Source organism: Dendropsophus ebraccatus, chromosome 1, assembly GCF_027789765.1.
Source record: "Dendropsophus ebraccatus isolate aDenEbr1 chromosome 1, aDenEbr1.pat, whole genome shotgun sequence".
Classification (NCBI taxonomy): Eukaryota; Metazoa; Chordata; class Amphibia; order Anura; family Hylidae; genus Dendropsophus; species Dendropsophus ebraccatus.
The window spans coordinates 219,812,324-219,834,924 of NC_091454.1; the positions used below are offsets into that span (position 1 = coordinate 219,812,324).

At 43.4% G+C, this 22,601-nt stretch overlaps 1 protein-coding gene across 1 annotated transcript; it reads right to left on the minus strand.

Annotated features, from left to right (window-relative positions):
• Positions 1-1,694: 1,694 nt before the first annotated feature.
• On the minus strand, positions 1,695-22,152 carry LOC138784496 (extracellular calcium-sensing receptor-like). The gene is made up of 8 exons (XM_069960080.1): positions 22,086-22,152; positions 21,853-21,977; positions 15,910-16,112; positions 9,371-9,662; positions 6,042-6,872; positions 4,895-5,122; positions 2,842-2,965; positions 1,695-2,608 (listed from the first exon to the last, which is right to left on the minus strand). The coding sequence occupies exons 1-8, from the start codon at positions 22,150-22,152 to the stop codon at positions 1,695-1,697; spliced, it is 2,784 nt and encodes a 927-aa protein (XP_069816181.1).
• Positions 22,153-22,601: the final 449 nt, after the last annotated feature.

Genomic DNA, 22,601 nt, shown 5'->3' on the forward strand with positions numbered 1-22,601 from the left:
CAGCAGGCTGTGTGTGTTTATTTGTGTGTGCTGTGGCTGCAGCATGCTGTGTGTGTATGTGCGTGCTATGGCTGCAGTAAGGTGTGTGTGTGTGTGTGTGCTATGGCTGCAGCAGGCTATGTGTGTGTGAGCTTTGGCTGCAGCAGGGTGAGTGTGTGTGTGTATGTGTGCATGCGCACACTTTGGCTGCGTCAGGGTGAGTGTGTGTATTAGAGAATAGCAGATATCACTATGGGTGATCCCTATTTTGCTATGGCTGACCTATGTCTGACCCCTCTATGTAACTATGTCTGACCTTTATATCACTATGTGTGACCCCTCTATATCCCCAACCAAAACAAAAGGGAAAGCCTGTCATATATACTCACTGGCACACTGAACAAATAAAGAAGAAAATATGTATCTTTATTTTACATATGTCAAAGTAACAAACATCCCACTGGGACATAAACAGTTAAAAACATTTTAAAAAAACATACAAAATTAATCAAGGGGGCTCCATTACATATAGGGAAAAGCCCCCACGACACTCTGACAAGCAAAAATGGCAAGGACCATATCTAACCAATAAATCTGAAGTGATAGCTATGCCCCACTGCTGTAAACAATGATGATTAGGGAGAAAAACTACCATGAGATGTGCAAAACAAGTAAGGGCAGGTATAGCCATAATTCACTGAATTCCGGCCACAGAAAACTGACATGTCAGTTGTTTGCGGCGTATGGGATCCCAGCCGGAGCGCACACAAGGTGTGTATGCTCCGGCCGGGATCCCATAGAACAACAGGCATTGTTCCACTGCGGTAAAAGTACGACCGTTGTTGCCATCGCCAACAACGGCCGTACTTTTACGTAGTGTGAACATAGCCTTACTGTGCATAAAGACTTTAGTAGACTACATCACAGAATAAAAAGTCTGTGGGAGGAGAAGAGAGGATGTATTACAGACCTTAGCACCTCGTGGGCTTGGGATGACCTTTTTGACACTTTGCACTGGAGAATATTTCTATGTTGTGGAAGCACAGACAGATATAGAAAAGGTACCATGTGTCTTTTTGCCCTAAGGGCCCGTTCATACCACGGAATCAGCGCCAAAATTTCACGCAGAACCCCTGCGTTTGCCAAATCCTGCTTTCTATCTGTTTGAATGGAAAGACTCACTTGCCTCCGCTCAAAGAATTGACATTTCGGTGCCAATTCCGCAGTGTGAATCGGCCCTAACAGCTATCCAACAGTTTCAGCAGTTTGGAACCTGAATTGAATCTGACAGGTTGAATGAAATGCAGTTCAATACTTTTTTTAGGAGATTGAGCAGAACTGGTATTGGAAATGCTGAAAGATTATGAGATCCTCCGCATAAATGTAAGAGGGGAAACATTTGAAGTCACAACATGGTCACAAGCTCAACCAAACTCCATTCTGCTTTGAAAAAGAGAAACAAAAAAAACTGAAGCACTTTATTTATTTATTTATTTATTTATTTATTTTATTCACCTCATAATACAGTTTTTGTTACCATTTTGGTCTTTTTTTAAAAATGATGGAAGAACTTCTAGAGGGAAGAAAGAACATTTTAAGGATTTATTGATGCACATGTTAGCAAGTTGATAGACCTTATCTTAACCTTAAAGACAGGTTTTTTTTAAGTTCCACAAAAAAATAAAGCAATTCTTTTAAGTTCAAAAATACAATTATCAATTATTCTGTCCTTTCTGTTTTGCCATCAGTTTCTCTCTTGAGTTCATGTCGGGTCTGAATATAATAATGAAACACTTTGGGAGGAACATGCAAATAACCAGACCCCAGGTTGATGATTGGATAGCAAAGATCTCCATGGCCACCATATATTTTCCGCGGGAACTGAGGGATGCGGGAATGTAGGACATCCAGACACTCAGGAAGGCCAGCATGCTGAAGGTGATGAACTTGGCCTCATTGAAGCTGTCTGGAAGTCTCCTGGCCAAGAAGGCCACAATGAAGCTAATGGAGGCCAGAAGACCAAGGTAGCCAAGCATAGACCAAAAAGCCAAAGGTGACCCTTCATTACACTGAATAATCAGTACTCCCGAATTACTTTCTGATTTGACTTCTAGGAAGGGAGGAGAGAATGTCAACCACATAATACAAAGAAAAGTTTGAATGAAGATACATGAGATGACTATGAGATATGATACACGGGGTCTAGTCCAATGTCTTAGTTGACTACCAGGTCTTGTGGCTTTAAAAGCTATGACTACCATAATGGTTTTGGCCAAGATACAGGAGACACAAAGTGCAAATACAATACCAAAAGTTACTTGTCTTAAAAGACACATCTCATACTGGGGATAACCAATAAAGACCAAAGAGCAGAGAAAACAGAGAGATAATGACACCAGGAGAAGACAACTTAGGGAGTAGTTATTGGCCCGAACAATGGGGGTTGTTTTATAGTGAATAAAAAGTCCAAAGATCACCACAGGAATCAATGATGAGGAGATGCCAGTAGCCATTAAGGTGACGCCCAGTGGATCTTTATGTGAAAGAAATTCTTGGGTCTTCGGGACACACTGATCTTGGGTTGGATTTGGCCACATATCCCACGGGCATTTGGTACATTGTAGTGAATCTTTAAAAAGAAGTTTTGAAATGTTAAAAGGGCAGGCTGAAGTTGTACATTATGGTGTTTTTCAGCCAGAATTTAAAGGGCATGCGTCAGCTCTACACCATGCTGTGACCTGAAGGCATTATTGCATAGCTGATAGGGCAATAAAATAATTATGAGCTTTATAGAAAGCTGATAAATTGACTTAAATAATGGCCTAAGAGAAGAAAACATTTGAAATATTTTTCGGTTCTTACCTGTCTGATTGGAGATCTCTCCAGAGGAACATTGGATGCATTGGACACAACATAAAGGTTGGCCTTCTTTGGCTGCTTTCCTGAAGCCTGGCGGACAACTAGGGCTACAAACTGAAACAGGGACCTGGGAAGGAATATGGGTTGAACATATTTTAAAATACTTTGCAGATAATGGCTACAGGAAGGAAAATCATTAGAATCCTGAAATCTATATTTTCTGTGGCCAGTAAAGAAACCTTTCCTGCTCTTGATAATCCAACATAAAATGGTGTCATAATCTGCCCTAAACTCTGTCTAACTTACTAGCACTAGATGATCGATGTGCATCCAATACAATTGCTGTAGTATAGAACTCCATTTAAAATGCTGTTTCCACCATATACAGTACACTCATGCTATCACTAGATCAACATTTGGATACTACTAGCTTTCCATGGCTAAGTGACATTCGATCATGCATCTTCCCATCCTACTGATCAAGCAGGTTTGGTACATTCTAGAGACACAGTACATCTGAAATGTTTTCAGACCCTTTCATGTTTTTCCCATTTTGTTAAGTTGTGACTTCAGCCATTGTTCTCTGCAGATACTCTCTTTTTCTTTCGTGTTCAATAGAGTCCACCAGTGGAGCCATTGTCAGGTCTTTATAGAGAATAGGGCTCTAACTGAAGCCACTCCATTGTTGTCTTAGCTGTTTGCTTATGGTCTTTGTCTTGTTAAAGGGTGCAGTTTTGGCCCACTTTAAGGTCTAGAGTCAAGTTTTCATGAAGAATATCTCTGTACTTTGCTCAACTCAGCATGCCCCCCCCCCCTCCACTGACCAGTCTTCCCTTTCCCCTATCAGGATGCTAAACCCATCATGCTTCACTTTAGGGATGGTATGGGACAGGTGATGGGCATTGCCTGGTTTCCTCCAGACACTTAGGATTAAATCTACATTCTTTAATCTTGGCTTTATGAGACCAGGGAATTTTGTTATCACAGTCGGAGAGTCGTTAAAAATCTTTTTTTGCAACCTCACAATGACTTGTGTTCCTCATAAGTTTTTTTTTTTCTTTTTTAAACTGATGAAAAGCTTTTTCTGGCCACTCTGACGCAATGCCTAGATTGGTGGAAGCAGCAGTTACGGTTGACCTCCTGGAAGTTTCATCCTTTGGTCATTTCTCTTATGAAGGCCCCTTTTTTTATATAGCAGCACAGCCAGCTTCAAGAAGATTCCTAGTTGTCTGTGATCATGTATCTCCACACAATTCAATTTCCGAGCTCAACAAGCAGTTCTTTCCCCCATCATGGATTGATTACGGCTCGGATGCATTGTCAGCTGTGAAACCTTAAATAGACAGGAGCTTGTCGTGCCAAATACCATCCAATCAGCTGAATTTAGCACAGATGACTCCAATGAAGGTGAAAAGCAAGAGGCATGACAGTCTGGGAGCTAAATCTCAAGTGTTACAGCAAGGTTTAAAAAAAAAAGTCTAAAATTCTATTTTCACATTCTCCCTGAGGACAGTATGATTGGGGGGGGGGGGGGGGGGGGGGGGGCTTCATTTAGCTATATTTTAATTTAATTTTAGGTTTCACCATAACACAATATGAAAAAATGAAAGGATACTTTCTTAATGCACTGTATCAAGGCACAGCACGTTGGCTCAGTGGTTAGCATTGTAGCCTTGCTGCACTGGGTTCAAATCTCATCAAGGGCAACATCTGCAAAGAGTTTATATGTTCTCTTCATGTTTGTGTGGGTTTCCCCCACACCCAAAACAAACAGATACGCGAATTTAGATTGTGAGCCCTAATTTTTGTTTCCTTATGCTGGTGATATCTAACACATTATTTCATAATGAATTAACCTCCTGTATCTATTAGATTTGGGTCTATAACTTTTGCCCTGTGAAAATTAAAATTTCCATTCACTAAGAGAAAGATATTTTTTAAGCAGTGATGATTTGATACATACAAAAATTATAGGATTGGATATATAGATGATCTATATTTCACATTTGATAAAAATAAATGGAAAAGTCAATGAGGACCATCCATATAATCTCACCCCATGGTGTCCGATTCCCCACTGTATGTGGCTGGTATTAATAGCGAAGAAGTCCCCACTGGTTATACTGGTATCATAGCTGCCCACTTTGACTTGCTTGAGTTTTCCTTCAGGGCTCAGCTGCCATTTCACTATATCGTACATAGCAGGTGGATCTCCGTTCTCATCGAAAAAGAGTGGTCTACCATCGGACATGTTTAGATGCAACTTCTTCATGTAGTACAACAACTGTGAGGAAATTATACATCAATTATCTTCATGTACAGTAATTACAGAGCTACACGCAGTTTTTAAACAAGAAGTTCAGAAAAACAAACGGGAACGGGAAAGGAGAGGCACGGATGCTGGGGATGGACCCCAGGTGAGTTAACTATTTTTTCTTTTTTTAATTTTAGCTGCAGTTAACAGTTTTTACATTTTCCGGCATATAAGGCGAACTTCTTACAATCTTCTTAAAAGTCAGGGGTCGTCTTATACGCCCAGTTGCCTTTATCCATGTTTTATGGACTCCCTAGGGCTGCAGTCCACTTTTTTAGCCAAGGGTATTCAAATGCTGAATGTTCGGACTTATCTCTACTCCTTTCTACTCATAGGTTAAAGCCAAAGCTCCTTTATTTGTTTTTTAAAGCCAAAGCTCCTTTATTTGTTTTTTAAAGCCAAAGCTCCTTTATTTGTAAAAACAAACAAACAAACAAAAAAACGCAACAACAACAAAAATTTATAAAACTACTTATAAAACTAACATGGAATCCTTTAATGTATTTACTTCAAATGTAATTCTCCATGATCACATCAATAAGGAGACCCACCTTGGAGAAACAGCCCATTGATCTAGGATGGGACTAATGTTTGTCTAACCTTAGGGCTTATCTAAAATCTGAAATCTTGGCACACCAACCCCTAATGTTATTCCTACATTTTACTTATTATGATACCATAAAATAAAGTTTTAATTCTACAACCTAAAATTTTTTGTATTTGCTGGGGTGTGGCCTTTGCTTCCTCCATGCTGACATATTTAGCACTAAGTGAACAGAAACACTAGCAAGTTGCTTCATTTTTCCTTTAGGAAACTCAAACCAAACTTTACACAACATCCATGGTGGTGAGAATATTGTTAAAGTTTTACCGCTGAGTTCACACTAACCTGCCAAGGCTTAAAGTTCTCGATATCAGCACATGTTCCACTGGTGAATGGTCCATCCCCCTTCTTGCATTTTCCCAAATCCTTTAGAGCTTTTGCTACTGCATGAACTGCTAGATAGAGATTGTATGTAACCCGCAGACTGGAGACATCATTGAAGCTATTGTGGATGCTTTCAAGACTTTCAAGGCCTGTACATTCTTTTATAAATGAATTAGAGAGGTTCTTGATGGATGTCTGATCTTGAAATTTGCAGTCAAAAACTTGTTCCCAAAATATTTTTATGTATTGTTTTCCCACAACCATCGACGGATTGATCTTGTTGAGGAAATCTCCAAATCCATTGATGATTCCACTATGAAGGGCAAAACCGATTGTTCCAAGAAGAAGTTTTGAATATTTTTTCTCTGAAAAGAAAGATGAGGTAGACCAAGCTTCACTGGCAATCAATACTTTTCCTGTGACGTTCTGCCTCAGCATCTCATCTAGTACAAAGCCTATGTTGACATCAGGAGAGAAGATGACCACCACTGTGGCTGTTGAGTCTTTAATCACCCGAGCAATATGAGGAGCATTTTGATCTTCCTGATTAGAGATTATGTTCTCCATAAAAGCCACACAGGCTCCTGCTTTTATTATATCCCTCTTTACCTGTTGGATTCCTTGCTGCCCATAATCATCATCAAGGGCCAATAGACCAATCCAAGTCCATCCAAAGTGCAACACCAGCTGTGCTAGACCCCGAGACTGGAAGGCATCACTGGGAACTGTTCTAAAGAATGACCGGAACTGGATACGGTTACTAAGCAGAGAACTTGTAGAAAAGTGACTAATCTGTTGGAAAATCCAAACATAGCATTGAGTGAAAACGATGATTTTAAAACTACAGTATGTCTACTATTTACATAGCATAATACCCGTTTGATTATATAGATTTGAAATAAAGAAAAGTGAACTTCACAGAGAAATAATAAATTAGCACATCATCTGATCCAAGGACCCAAAAATTTTTGGAAGTGCACAGGGATATTCTATAAAGCAGCTAGATCATTTTAACTTTCCAGAGGGGCTTTGACGACTAAAAATAAAAACAAATGAAGTTGTCTCACCTGGACATTCTCTTCTTAGAATTAAGCTACCCAAGGGTGATAAATGCGGGGGCTCTTCACTAATTTATAGACCTTTGGAACAGTGTCAATATAAATGTACACTTGGCCCCGCAATTTCCACCCAACCTGATCCCCTCCAGTGAACAGGCACACTGGCTCAAGACTAGAGATAAGTAAGGCATCTTCATTTTGCTTTGTACGAAGCAAAACTCTCCAGCCTTTTAATTGTGCAGGCTGGCGGCTTTGTAAAGAGGGTGGATACAGCCCAAGCACTGCCTGGAAAAAAATGGAAACAGCTATGACAGTATCGATGTTTTCCAGCCATTTTCTAGGCAGTTTTTGGGCTGCATCCATCCTCTTCCTGGAGCCGCCAGCCTGCGGGATTCAAAGGCTGATCAGTTTTGCTTTGTACAACTCACTCATTTCTACTCAGGACCCTAGACCGATGAGTTTGCTTGCATCAATGCACCCTCTGTGCATTCTCTACATAGTAGATGGTCAACTGGGTAGGTCCCACTATAGTAGATGGCCCCCTGTGTAGCCCCCCCTTTAGTAGTTAATCCCCTGTATAGACCCCCTTTATTTCATGGCCCCCATTGCAGCCCCTTCTTTAGAAGATGGCCCCCAGTCAGTAGATGGTCCCCATTATAGCTCACCTTTAGATGATAGCCCTCAGTATAGTCCCCCTTTAGTTGATAGCCCCAAGTCAGTGGATGTCCCCCACCTTTAGTAGATAAGTAAATGGAATTAATTAAAAAAAAAAAAACTCACTTCCCATGTGCTTCCCGTCCCTGTCATATAAACAAACAAATAAAGTGCCAGAAAAAACCTAGTGGGTCCAGGGTAAATTTATGCAAATTACACACTGGCGCAAAAGGCCCCGGGTCAACCCTGGTAAACTAAATATAAAACGTAACTTTTAATAAATTATTATATATTATAAAATCAATAGACACCGTAAAAAAAGTTAAAATCACTCTCCCACAGTTCACTAATGAATAGTACACTGTTGTCCACCAGCCGGTGGTATTCAGATCCTACTAAGTAGCTGCCGACTACTGGATACTATGAACTGTGGAAGTAGCAAATAAAACCTAACACACCGCCACACGACCCGCTGCGCAAGTGTGTAATTCCCATCCCTGTCAGCACTACTCTTCCCATTTCTCTGGGAAAGGCTACATGTGTTATAAGCACTGCCTGTGAGAGAAGTCCAGCTACCTGTCAGGTACGCTGACAGGAGGTTAGGACTTCCGGGGCAGGCAGCATAACATAAGTTACATGAACTGGAAGAGAGAACAGAGAGAACATCACCTGGAGACCTTCAGCGATGGGGGAGCTTGTAGGAGGTGAGAAGCTTTTTTTTTTTTTTTTTTTGGGGGGGGGGGGGGGGGCACTTACTGGCCCTGCAATTGCACATCACTCGAGGTCCCACCAGAGGATCATTTGATGGGCCCCTGACTAATGTGCAGCTGCAGAGAGATCAGATATGGGCACCTGAACTGCCCACATTATATTCCGCCTCTGCTTAGGAAATGATCGAACATTAAAGGGAACCAATCATGCCGAAATTGCCCCCATTGATAAGGAAACATGCTGGTACATCACCCAGCACACTTCCCAAACAATCCCCTGTATCCTCCGTCCCCTCCTTTATTACCCCGCAATCATACATTTGTGAAGTCCTGGTCATGGGACTTCACATGGTGGTAGTCATGGTGGGCTGAACTAGTCATGGTCCTAGGCGGCTTCCAGCGCCGTAATCACGCCCAGAGGGGCGTGATTGAAAGACCTGCGCTCCGCCAACATCATTTCTGGCTTGCAACCACGGCGGCGGTGGCGGCACATCGAGTCTTTCACACGCTGCACATGTGCAATATGTCGGGAGAAGGCGCTAACGTACTGCGCGTGCGCGGCGTGCGGAAGAAATCGTCGTGCCGCCGTCGTGGAACGCAAGCGCCGCCGATGTGGAACGCAAGCCCAGGCCCAGGACCATGACTAGTTCAGCCCACCATGACTACTTGGGGCTCATTAGCATACGGCGCGGGACTTCACAAATGTAAGATTGCGGGGTAATAAAGGAGAGGACGGAGGGTACAGAGGGATGTTTGGGAAGCATGCTGGGTGATGTACCAGCACGTTTCCTTATCAATGGGGGCAATTTAGGCATGATTGGTTCCCTTTAATGCTATCTAAAGGTGATGTGAATGCCCCAGCACTTACCTGTGGATACCTGTATAGCCCCAGGATATGAGCCAGTGCAATTGAGTCTGTAGATGTAGAATGTCCAATCAACGCGGCGAACCGCGTGTCCTGGTTACATTGATAGTTGGGCACGGGTTGTCCATGTCCACTCAAAAGCTGTAGAATTCCTGACACTGTTCTCTGGAAAACTTCACAAGAGTCATAAAGCTGGAACCCCAAGGTGACATTTGGCAAAAAATCTGGGGTTTTGTTAATTTCCTCCACAGCAAAATGCACAGCTTGGGTGCGCTGATAGGGATTTGACATAAGGCTGAGGACAACACAGACAAGTTAATTTCACGTCTGCAGCAAAACTCAAGTGTTCGTATGACTGCAGGCAGGGACAGATACTGTAGGCCAGAAAAATGAACTGCCCTACGGGGTACAAAACAGTGTGGAGCTGGGGGGGGGGTTAACATTCATGAGACAAGAGGAGGGGGGGTAAAAATGTCCGTACATTAAGAGTACTTTGGGGCATACAACATCTGTGGATTCCCAGTAGAGATGAGGGAACTGCTCGGACTTTTGGTCCGAAAGCAGTTTGCTCTCTCTTATCATGCGTTTGATCCCGGCCGCATACTTGCGCTAACGGGAATATGCGGCCAGGATATTCCAGGAAATCCCTGATGAATTCCCTGGCATATACTGGCCGCATATTCGCGGGAGCGCAAGTATGCGGCCGGGATCAAAGGCTCATCTCTAATTACCAGCTGGGAGGGCCCAGAACATCTACCTGTGAGTTGGCCACTAAATGCTGTGGCTGGGCCTCTAAAAACAAAATTTGTTGCTTGTGTAGGTCTTGGCCCAGTTAGCCAGTATTTGCTGTGGCTCAGTGCGTGGGTAACTGAGGAAAGTACTAAGCCTGTTACACAAACTGTAACTGTTGAAAACAACAACAACAAAAAAAGGGGGGGGGGGGGCTTTGCTGCAGTCAGCTCTTGAGTATGTGTTTATTAAACCCAAAAAGTGGGCGACACGGCCCTTCAGTGTGTACTGCTAGTTAGCTAGGCCATCAGTGCATGGCTAGTAGTACAAAGCATTGGGATAGTTAGACCTTGTGTGTGAACAATATGTACAATTTCTGCCGGAGTTAGGCAATTGTAGCAAAAAAAAAAATTAGAAAACCCACAAAGAAGGGATGTGGTCAGGGCCGGCCTTTGGGGTGTGCGAGCTGTGCGGTTGCACAGGGCGCATCACTCCTGGCCAGCTGGGGGGGCGCTCTGGCAGACAGTCAGCTGCACACTTAACTGGTCTGGCAGACAGACGTTCTGTCTGTCTGCCAGAGCGCCCCCCTAGCTGGCCACCTGCCCTCCTTACATGGTAGTTGGTTTGGGGCGCTCCAGAAGATAGACGGGCTAGGGACCTGGCAAAGTAATGTTCCGGGTTGATCCCGGTCAGCTCCGCCCCCGCCGACAAGCCCCGCCCCCGGTACCCACCACGGGTGGGATGCTGACTTTTTTCTTGCCACATTGCAGCCTGCAGTGTGCTCAGGTCCCATCAGTGTGGTGACCTGTGACCCCTGCCCAGCCATGTGCGTCCTCCCTCCTCCTCCTCAGCAATGCTGCAGCCTCCAGGATCCTGGGCCCCTGCTGTAAGTCTGATGATTCTCTCTCCTCTGACTCTCTAGCTCCTTATCCTCCCTACCATCTACCTTTTTCCCTTCTATCTATCTATCTATCTATCTCCTATCTATCTATCTATCTATCTCCTATCTATCTATGCAAAAAAGGGGTCCGTGGAGTCTCAGTTACGAGTCTCAAAACACGGGAATAGCCAGATATCCCTCTCTCCAGAGAAGGAAGCCCATTGCCAAGGGGTGCCTCCTAGTGGGGAAAGCACCAATCCACCCTGATACATAGTCCCTCAGGTCCTCACTCTGTTGCGAGCTTTGGGACCTAAATAGGGAAACACCAGGGTGGCCCCTGTAAGTCAAAGTCTAACTCTGTGGCGAGTATAACGACATAAGACAAGGGTTACCAAGGCTAGGCATCCATCCACAGACTGCAGTTTCGGGGTTTTTGCCCCTCATCTGTGTGTAGCAGGATTCTGGCTACTGGGGCAATGATAAATAGACCAACAAAACACAACAATCACTGAACTCAGGGAGAACAGTGAAAAATTCCAATGGAGTACTCATTTACGAGTCTCCATTGATTGTCCCATACAAAATTTGAATATGCAAAAAAGGGGTCCGTGGAGCCTCAGTTACGAGTCTCAAAACACGGGAATAGCCAGATATCCCTCTCTCCAGAGAAGGAAGCCCTTTGCCAAGGGGTGCCTCCTAGTGGGGAAAGCACCAAACCACCCTGATACGTAGTCCCTCAGGTCCTCACTCTGTTGCGAGCTTTGGGACCTAAATAGGGAAACACCAGGTGGCCCCTGTAAGTCAAAGTCTAACTCTGTGGCGAGTATAACGACATAAGACAAGGGTTACCAAGGCTAGGCATCTATCCACAGACTGCAGTTTCGGGGTTTTTGCCCCTCGTCAGTGTGGAGCAGGATTCTGGCTACTGGGGCAATGATAAATAGACCAACAAAGCACATCTATCTATCTATCTATCTATCTATCTATCTATCTATCTATCTATCTATCTTCTATCTATCTCCTATCTATCTATCTATCTATCTATCTATCTATCTATCTATCTATCTATCTCCTATCTATCTATCTCCTATCTATCTATCTCCTATCTATCTATCTATCTATCTCCTATCTATCTATCTATCTATCTATCTGCTGAAACAGTACATAACTACTGCCCCCAGCATACCCCAACAGCTAAACAGTGCACAACTACTGCCCCCAGCATACCCCAACAGCTAAACAGTGCATAACTACTGCCCCCAGCATACCCCAACAGCTAAACAGTGCATAACTACTACCCCCAGCATACCCCAACAGCTAAACAGTGCACAACTACTGCCCCCAACATACCCCAACAGCTAAACAGTGCATAACTACTGCCCCAGCATACCCAACAGCTAAACAGTGCATAACTACTGCCCCCAGCATACCCCAACAGCTAAACAGTGCATAACTACTGCCCCCAGCATACCCCAACAGCTAAACAGTGCATAACTACTGCCCCCAGCATACCCCAACAGCTAAACAGTGCATAGCTACTGCCCCCAGCATACCCCAACAGCTAAACAGTGCATAGCTACTGCCCCCAGCATACCCCAACAGCTAAACAGTGCATAACTACTGCCCCCAGCATACCCCAACAGCTAAACAGTGCATAACTACTGCCCCCAGCATACCCCAACAGCTAAACAGTGCATAGCTACTGCCCCCAGCACGGTAAACAGTGTAATCGCCGAATAGGCCAAGTCCAAATTTGCTGTTTTTTAGTGAAGTCACATCCCAGAGAAAAATTCAAAAAGTGATTAAAAGGTCACATATATAACGGGGGGGGGGGGGGGGTGTAGATGATTGATAGATACATAGATAGATGGTACTTCTATCGGGGGTCGGGGGGTTTGGGGGGCTGGGGTTTAGGGGTGGAGCTTGTTGTAGTAGGATTTAGTATATTGTATCTAAATACTATAGCCTCCCGTCCCGTTTGTGGTTTTATTGTGGGGGTTGTCTGGAGGGATGGGAGGCTGTAAGATTTAGTCTATGTCACCATTAGGGGAAATCAACAGGGGGGGGGGGGGGGGGGGGGGGCGCCAAAAGAAAGTTTCGCACAGGGCGCCATCTACCCTATGGCCGGCCCTGGACGTGGTCATCATACTGCTGGTGGTGGTGACAGAGATGCTGATGCTGTAGGGAGCAGACATGAGAGGTCTTTGCCTGCTAGGCTAGAAAATATAAAATCTTCCTCTAGTGCAAGTAGGCAGCAGGGATTACAACGTTACTTATCCGCTTATGGTTATGTCCATGTTTTCCAGGACTCCCTAGGGCTGCATCAAACTTTGTCAGTCGCGCCCATCTCTAGTGATCAGCATCTCCAATGATCAGCATTACCAGACTTCACCACAGGTGTTTTTCTTGTCATAAAGAATCTACCAAAGCCTGGTACAAAAACATCTCTGAAGAGTATGTACTTCACCAATCTATAGTCAGAGACAAGGTGGGACATTTACCAAGGAGTCTAATGTGTGCGACTATTCTAATGTGGGTTGGTGTTTCTTTGTCTAATATATTGTGTGTGATTTATGGAAAAGTTGCACTGTCAAAGTAAATGTGTCTAAGTAAAAAGTTGCAAAAAAAAAAAAAAAAAAAAAGTCGCAAACATATTCACCAGGTAATGACCAGGCGTGGGCCTGCACCAGTTTTTGCTACTTTTTAAAAAGACGCAAGTGATGAACTGAGTGTAAATCCCAGATTAAAAAGAAGTTGCATCAAAAAAACATTCACCCGTCGAATACATAAATAGAATTTAGATAAAAAATGGGTTAAAAATCCACTTATTCACTTAAAAAATAGGCACAAAGTCTTTAACCACTTAACGACAAGGGGCATACATTTACGCCCCCACAGCCTGGGCCTTGGCGCAAAGGGGTGTAAATGTATGCCACGCTGGGGTACCGGACTATGGAGCAGACTCATGGAGCTGCTGCGATCGTGCGACCGCCATTAACCCCCTAAAGGCCGTGATCACCACAGGCAGGCTCTATCAGAAGATCACAGATAACTCTGATTCCTGCTATGCTATGGCATAGCAGATATCAGTGCATGTAATGTAATGAATGAATGTGAAAGTCCCCTAAGGGAACTAAAAATGTGTTAAAAAAACAAACAAAACAAACAATAAAAGTTTTAAAAAGTGTCCTAAAGCCTCTCCCCTAATAAAAGTGAAAATCACCCCCCCTTCCCATTTTATACACGAAAATAATAAAGCTAATTAACATATAATATACCGTAGCTTGTGTAATCGTCTGATCTATTAAAATAAAACAATATTGTTCCCACACGGTGAATGGCGTGAACAAAAAATGGATAAAAAAGTGCAGATATTGTTTGTTTTTTTTAAGTACATTTTGGGAGATTTATCAAAGGGTGTAAAATTTAGACTGGTGCAAACTACCCACAGCAACCAATCACAGCTCAGCTTTAGGCAGTGCTGAAAGGAAAGCTGAGCTGTGATTGGCGGCAGTTTCCACCAGTCTAAATTTTACACCCTTTGATAAATCTCCCAAAATGTATAAAAAATTAATAAAAAGCGATCAATATGTATGATGTTGAAAATAATGTTACTAATAAAAACTAGAGATCATGGCATAAAAAATGACACCCCATACGACCCGTAGGTTAAAAAAAAAAAAGCGCTGTAGGAGTCACAATAGGGCCATTTTAAATATACCTATTCGCAAAAAAAAAAAAAATGTTTTACTGCTAATAAAAATGGTAAAACGTTAGAAAACCTATGTAAAGAAAAAAAAAGTCAGTTCTACCATTAAGTGCATTACGTAAACACGGACCCCCCCCCCCCCCCCCCCCCCAAAAAAAAAAAAAAAAAAAAAAAAAAAACAATTTGCGGAATCACGTTTTTTTTTACTTAAATTCACCCCATACATGATATTTTGGGGACTCCGTCATTCATTTTATGGCAGATTAAAAGATGCTATTACAAAGTACACCTGCTCCTGAAAAAAACAAGCCAACCAAGCCCTCACATGGCCCTGTAGGTGGAAGAATAAAAGAGTTATGGGTCTTAGAAGGCGAGGAGGAAGAAACAAAAATGCAAAAGTGACAATTGGCCCGGTCCTTAAGGCCATTTAATGCCCATTGTGTATAAATGGAGGAAATTCAAGACCATTATGACTTCCTGAGGAGTTATCGACCAACAAACATCACACCAAGAGCAAGGGCAAGGCATATAATCATCTGTGAGGTCACAAAGGAACCCCAGGTAACCTCTAAGCAGCTAAAGGCCTTTCTCACTCTAGTTTATGTTGAAGCCAGGCCCTGGGTCGTGACCTGTGTGGTCTGCTCAGCGAGTCAGAGGCCGAGGCGGGACCCCACTATGGCCGTAACTAGCTGAGTAGACCTCACATGCCACGCCCCGGGTCCTGGCTCAGACCAGGAAGTCGTCAGGGACCTGGGGACTGGAGCGGCAGTATGTGGCCACCAGCGCTGGAGCGGGGGAGATAAGAGCATGTTATTTATTTTATCCTCCACCTACGCAGCACTAGTTAAAAAAAATGGGTCTGGCTTGACTTCTCCTTTAATGCTTATGACTCCACCGTCAGGAGGACAGACTGAACAACCATGTATGCAGGGCAGGATCACAAGGAGAAAACCAGAAAACCATTGCTCTCCAAAAAAACATTGCCGCCCATCTGCAGTTTTCTATATACCTTTTGTTTGGTTTTGTTCTCTTTATCTACATTTACGTTACATTCCGATGTAATTTTAGGTCAAATGTATGTTTATATATGTCATGAGAGTTCACAAACATTCATGTGCCAATGTGTATATATAATACTGGAACAATCTTTTATTTGCAATAATGTCTAAATTTTATCTGAACTCTGAGCAAGCATCTAAACAACAAATCAGAGACTAGCCTTACGAGGTACAGATGGCAGGACCAGGCTTCTCCTTGTAATCAATATTCGGGTAGATTCTGTCCATGTGAACATTCATCACGGCCCCGATTATTATATTTCCATCCAATGACATGGCTGGTGTGATATCGCTGCCGGTCAGTCTACAACAAGACTCAATGCAGTTACAGAAATGTAAGATATAGAGCAGGAACCGAAGCCGCATCATCTGTAAGAATTGTGGTCAGATGTAGAACTGGTTATAGGTGGAGAAGATGTTTTATATTTTTCAGTATTAAACCAGAAACCTGCAATAAAATAAGAATTTATTTATTTATTTACTTAGGAAAAGACATGGTGGCCTAATGGTTAGCACTACTGCCTTGACCGTCTCAGGTCTTAGGTTCAACACCAACAATATTTGTATAATAGGATTATAGGATATTTTTCCTAAGCCTTCTAAGCTTCCTGTCTACCTAGCAACACCAGATTTCTTCTTGATAAGCCCCTGGAAATGGAAGTGGGAGCAATGCCAAGTAGAGACATAAGAGAAACAGATCGCTGATCTCAGGGAGGCCAGCCAAACGACAACACTGCCTGGCTGGGTCCTTCCCGGAGGGATATCTGGCTACTCCTGTGTTTCGAGACTCTTTGATGGGGCTCTACGGGCTCTTCTTTTGCATGGTGTGGGCAGAGACAGGTGGTGTAATAGAGGGGAGACCTGTTTCCAGTTATGGTGTGGACAGAGACCAATGGTGTAATGGAGGGGTGGTCTGTGTCTGGTAATGGTGTGGGCAGACTGATGGTATAATAGAGGGGTGGCCTGTATCTGGTAATGGTGTGGGCAGAGACCGATGGTGTAATGGAGGGGCGGCCTGTATCTGGTAATGGTGTGGGCAGATAAAGGAGATGCAATCGTATAATAGAGGGGCGGCCTGTGTCTGGTAATGGTGTGGGCAGACTGATGGTATAATAGAGGGGTGGCCTGTATCTGGTAATGGTGTGGACAGAGACCGATGGTGTAATGGAGGGGCGGCCTGTATCTGGTAATGGTGTGAGCAGAGAGAGGTGGTGTAATGGAGGGGCGGCCTGTATCTGGTAATGGTGTGAGCAGAGACAGGTGGTGTAATGGAGGGGCGGCCTGTTTCCAGTTATGGTGTGGACAGAAACCAATGGTGTAATGGAGGGGCGGCCTGTGTTTGGTAATGGTGTGGGCAGACTGATGGTGTAATCGAGTGACGGCCTGTGTCTGTGTGGTGGACAAGAAAATTGTAAGAGCTATTGTTCTTGCCAGCCAAATATACGATCCTCTCTATATGATCTCTGCCTAGGACATCTGGAGTCTGTTTGCTGTGTATACGCCCTCATGTAACCACAGCTCCCAACACCTCCAAGCAACTTAGACAGAGCCACCAAGATGGTGGACAGTTCCTTGAAACCTCGATCTTGCCTTCCCAATGATGTACCTTCTCTTATAGTCTGTCAACTGGGCAGCATGTCTTGAAGTATGTCAGAGAGTCATATCTAGCAGTCACTAATGTCTCACCAAGATGTACTGTACACTACCGTTATAGGTCATTTACTTTCTCAACGATTGAATGTCGGTACCATAGAAATCAAGAAATCCACATTATTTGTGTGGAATTAGGAATGTAGCGCTGTGTGGTGGACAGTGTCACATATCGTAGGCTTAGATAATCCAGGTTGCCGGAAAGGTTCGGAAAGACCGGTTTAGTTCATATCACACATGACTGCATATTGCAGAATACATTAAACTCCACGAAAAGCTTACTACTGAGCCAACCTAAATCTGGGAATATGTGATCTGAAACATATTTGTATATCACTTAATGTACTAAAAATTGATTCCTTACCCCACAGGAACAGATCTAATGATTGCTTATAAAACATACATTAAGAAAAGTAAAAAAAAAAAAATAAATAAATAAATAAATAAATAAATAAATAAATATATATATATAAATATATATATAAAAGAAAAAATATAAATATTAAAATTCTAAATAAATCAACCTGTTTCGTATTACCATTCCAAGACATGTAGGAACAATTCATTACACATATAAAATATGCCAGAGTTTTAGATTTTCAGTCACAATATATATCAGGAAAAATTGTGTCAAATAGAAACTGCATACCAACTGCATAAACAGGCTCATAGATGAATACAATAAGTTATGGGGCAATATCAAGCATATTAAAAGTTAAAAAACTTTTTTTTATTTTTTTTTCCCTGGTAGCCCTAGGGCGGCATTCAACTACTCCAGATGCCAGGGTCATGTTGAGCATTCGGGTTTGGAGGAACATTGCCGAACCCAAATTTTAGCCATGTTCACTCTACGCTACTACTACTCGTCCCTTCTCAGTGTCTCTAGGACTCTTGGAGTGGAAGTCTCTAGGACTCTTGGAGTGGAAGTCCTGACTGAACAGAGAATTTCAAAAAATACAGCCAAGAATGCAAAAAACTTTAAATAGCTGAAATTTACAGACAGATTTTCTCCATAACGGCACATATCTTTTGAGGCTTGAAGTGTGATGTGAACATAGGCTAATAACTATGGCTGTAACATTAACTGACAGATGTTTCCCAGTGTGAACATAGCCTAGGGTGATCACCCTTATAAGGCTTATTTCCCCCCTCCAAATGACATGACTCATGGATCTTCCAATGCTGCAGTTACTGGTAACAACATCATTGTATCACACATGATAGTCCTAGACACAAAACTCATCAGACATCACACACAGTAGATACATCTGCTCCTCAATACACTGTACTGCATTATCATCTTCCACTCACCTTATAATTTTCCCTCGGTTTCCTCTGGCAGTCCCGTATACTCACTATATATAAGAAGCTCTCGTCCATCCTGGGAATTATATCAGCAATTACACATTCAATGATATTCTGTATATAGACGCTCAGTCCCAGCACGGATATCATCATCCTCAGAATATAGAGAAATACATAATTGTATATAATGATATAATGAGACATCAATCGGCTGTGTGACCCGGGGGACCACCCAGATTTTTCGAATGGTCACAGTACGGCTACAAGAAGAACAGAATGATTAAAAAAGGTTTAATAAATGATACTTAGCTGCCAGGGGCATAACTACAGGAAGGAACATTCCACCTTAAACTTATTGGACACAGTTACATACTTATAGAAGCCTGAAGCCTGTATTTTGCTTTTGCTAACTATCCTAATACTCAGGGGCGTAGCTAATATCACTTGGGCCCTGGTGCAAGAGGTCAACTTGGGTCCCCCCTTCCTCGACCAAGTGATGCTATTGGTGTATATATTGATTCTCAAGACCAATATTACCAATAATACCAGTATATAGGAAATATTATCACCATACATATTACCGCCATACTGTTACTAACTAAATCCTGTATACTGAGACCAATATTGCAAATAATACCAGTATACAAGGGGCAAATCTTACCACCACACCACCGTATTGCTACTGACCAAATCCAGTATACTAAATCTATTAAAACACAGTACCAGTTAACAAGCAACAAATAACACCACCACATACTGACTAACCCTCTCACATACTGACACCACCGATGCTACTGAATAATCCACTGTTAATATATCACTATTACCTCATCCAGTCATATAGAGGTAGTCCCAGCTCTACACAGGTTCTGCACACTATATCCATTACAGTGCAGTTATATTTAGTGACTCACAAGGGACGTCTTCTGTGGTCAAAGTTCTTCTATTTTTATCTTCTTCTCCATCTGCCCTGGGCCATTATGAAAACTTCTCTGAGCCACGAATCCACAGAATCTACCAGACAGACATACTAGGCTCACATTGGCACCATCCTCATCTCTATACTAACTGCACATCTGTAAGGCCGCTTTACACCCTCATTTAGTGGGTAGACTGACTCTATGGGACCCCTTCCCCTTATAGTATATGCCCCCCTCTGTGTAGACCACTATAGTACATGCATCCCTCTGTGCATGCCCTATTCTATATGCCCCCCGTGTATTCCCCCTTATACAACACACCTGACAACTCGCTCCCCCGTCGTGGCTCTCCTCTTCTGCTGGCTTAGTCCCGTCCCCGGCTTAACCCCTAGACGACCCTGGACGTAGGGTTACGTCATGGAAGTCTGTCCCCAGACGACCCATGACGTAACCTTACGTCATGGGTGTTATTCCCGCTATGAAGCGCGCTCCGGAGCGGAGCGCGCTTCATAGGAGGTGGGGGCCGGCTGCAGTGAGCAGCCGGGACCTCACCGGTAATGACACGCTGCAGCGATCGCGCTGCCGCGTGTCATTAACCCCTTAAACGCCGCGATCGCGGCGCGACCGCAGCGTTTAAGTGTAAGTGACAGGGGGAGTCCCCTGTCACTTACCGATCGAGACCCCCGCAGTGTGACTGCGGGGGTCCCGATCGGTAAAACGGACTGCTGGAGGTCTCTTACCTGCCTCCATGCGGTCCGATCGGCGCTCTGCTGCACTGAGCCTGCACAGGCAGGCTCAATGAGCAGAGCGCCGATAACACTGATCAATGCTATGCCTATGGCATAGCATTCATCAGTGTAAAAATCAAACTAGTGAATGTAGAAGTCCCCCAAAGGGACTTCAAAAGTGTAAAAAAAAAAAGTTCAAAACACTAACACACTACCCCAAAACCCCTCCCCCAATAAAAGTCTAAATCACCCCCCTTTCCCATTATATAAATAAAACATATAAAAATGAATAAATAGATAAACATATAATATACCGTAGCGTGCGTAATTGTCCGATCTATTAAAATATAACAAGCGTCATTGCGACCGGTAAACGGCGTACACGAAAAGAGGGGAAAAAGTGCGCAGATTACCGATTTTATGTTACATTATATATTAAAAAAAATCAATAAAAAGTGATCAAAACGTCCGATCTTCACAAATATGGTATTAATAAAAACTAGAGATCATGGCGGAAAAAATGACACCCCATACAGCCCCATAGGTGAAAAAATAAAACCGTTATAAGCGTCACAATAGGCCCATTTTATTAATATTTAATTGGCAAAAAAACGGATTTCATAAAAAAAAAAATATATAACATTAGAGAATCTGTGTAACCTGCATATGGTTGTGTTCGGGCTGACCTATAGAATAATAGTGTCATGTCGCTGTTACCATATAGTGCATTACGTAGACACAGGAACCCCCCAAACGTTACCATATTGCATTCTTTTTTGCGATTTCACCAATTTATATCTTCATAAATAATATATTTCTGAATTCCATCATACATGTTATGGTAAAATGAATGACGCCATTACACAGTACAACTATTCCTGTAAAAAACAAGCACTTACATGGCCCTGTAGATAGAAAACTGAGAGTGCTAGAGCTCTTAGAAGGGGAGGAGGGAAAAACGAAAGCACAAAGATCAAAATTTGCGCGGTCCACTGGGTCATTTTGGGCCTGGTCCTCAAAGGGTTAAGCATGGCTCCCGGCTCTGTCCCTTCCCCGACACACACCAGTGACCTCTGTGTGCCTCGGGGATGTTACTTCCGGCAGAGGAGGGCACTTGTTATAGATGATCCCTGTGCCAGGAGTACTTCCCCGTCGCACACAGAGCTCACTGGTGGGTGTGCTGCCGGGGATGGGACAGCCACGTGGACGGGACTGCCGGGGAGCCGTGCGTCAGCCGGGGGGCCAGCCTCTTGTGACCACAAGCAAAACACTGCTTGTGGTCACAAGAGGGAGTGGGAGGGGGGCAGTGCGGTGGCAAGGGGGACCCTTTGGTTGTGGCCCAGTCGCAGCGGTCGCTATGCCACTGCTAATAGTTGAATTTCTCTTACGTTGTGAGCCCATACACATATACACTATAGCTTGGCTACACAATCTGTCCCTTCCTGCCACTAGAACACATCTGATATATAACTAGGAGGACACCTTTGGTCCCGTTATCTGAATTACGGATAGCTCTTCCAGATTCTGGGGGATGCCTGGATCAAATGGCTTCTTCATGTGTAAGCAATTCACACCAATGTAGGGTAGTGCCACATTCCACCAGCAAAGTCTGCTGCCTTGATCACTTGAATCTCGAAGATGTTGTCAAGACTTTTAGATATTCTTGAATAAAGTTTAACAAAAATTCATAGAGTAAGTGGACTACCACAGTTTCTTTTTCCTGTTAAATTTTGTCTAACTGTGGAGGCCTTCAAGACTGGAATCTTGAGTAGGGTCTTCAGTAACCTCCTCTAGACTGCTGTTCATGGCCTCCCTCTCTTAAATAGACTTCTGCTCATGGCCCAACTCTTGTACCTAGTCTGCAGCTCATGGCCTCCCTCTCTGACATAAAAAGTTATGGTTCCTTCTCTTCTACATAGTTATGGTCTTACAGAAACCACTATATTTGATCTATTCAAGTTGGCATAGGTTAGTGAGTGGACAATGACCCTTATCACACAGCTAAGGCAACAGAGGAGTATCTCAGTCGGAATTTATACTAACCATTCCTGCCATTGCTCCTGTTCATTCCTCCACTGCAGTCCTGGTTTGGTCTATGGCAGCTGGTGACCACCAGCATCCTCTGTCCTTCCGGCCTGGTCCCATGATTCTCGTACCGTTCCTCTCACTTTAAGTTCCTCCTCTGGCCTCTAAGGCACGTGCACTCAACTATCAGCAGGTTAGACAAATGTACACTGCTCATAGCCCCTTATAGC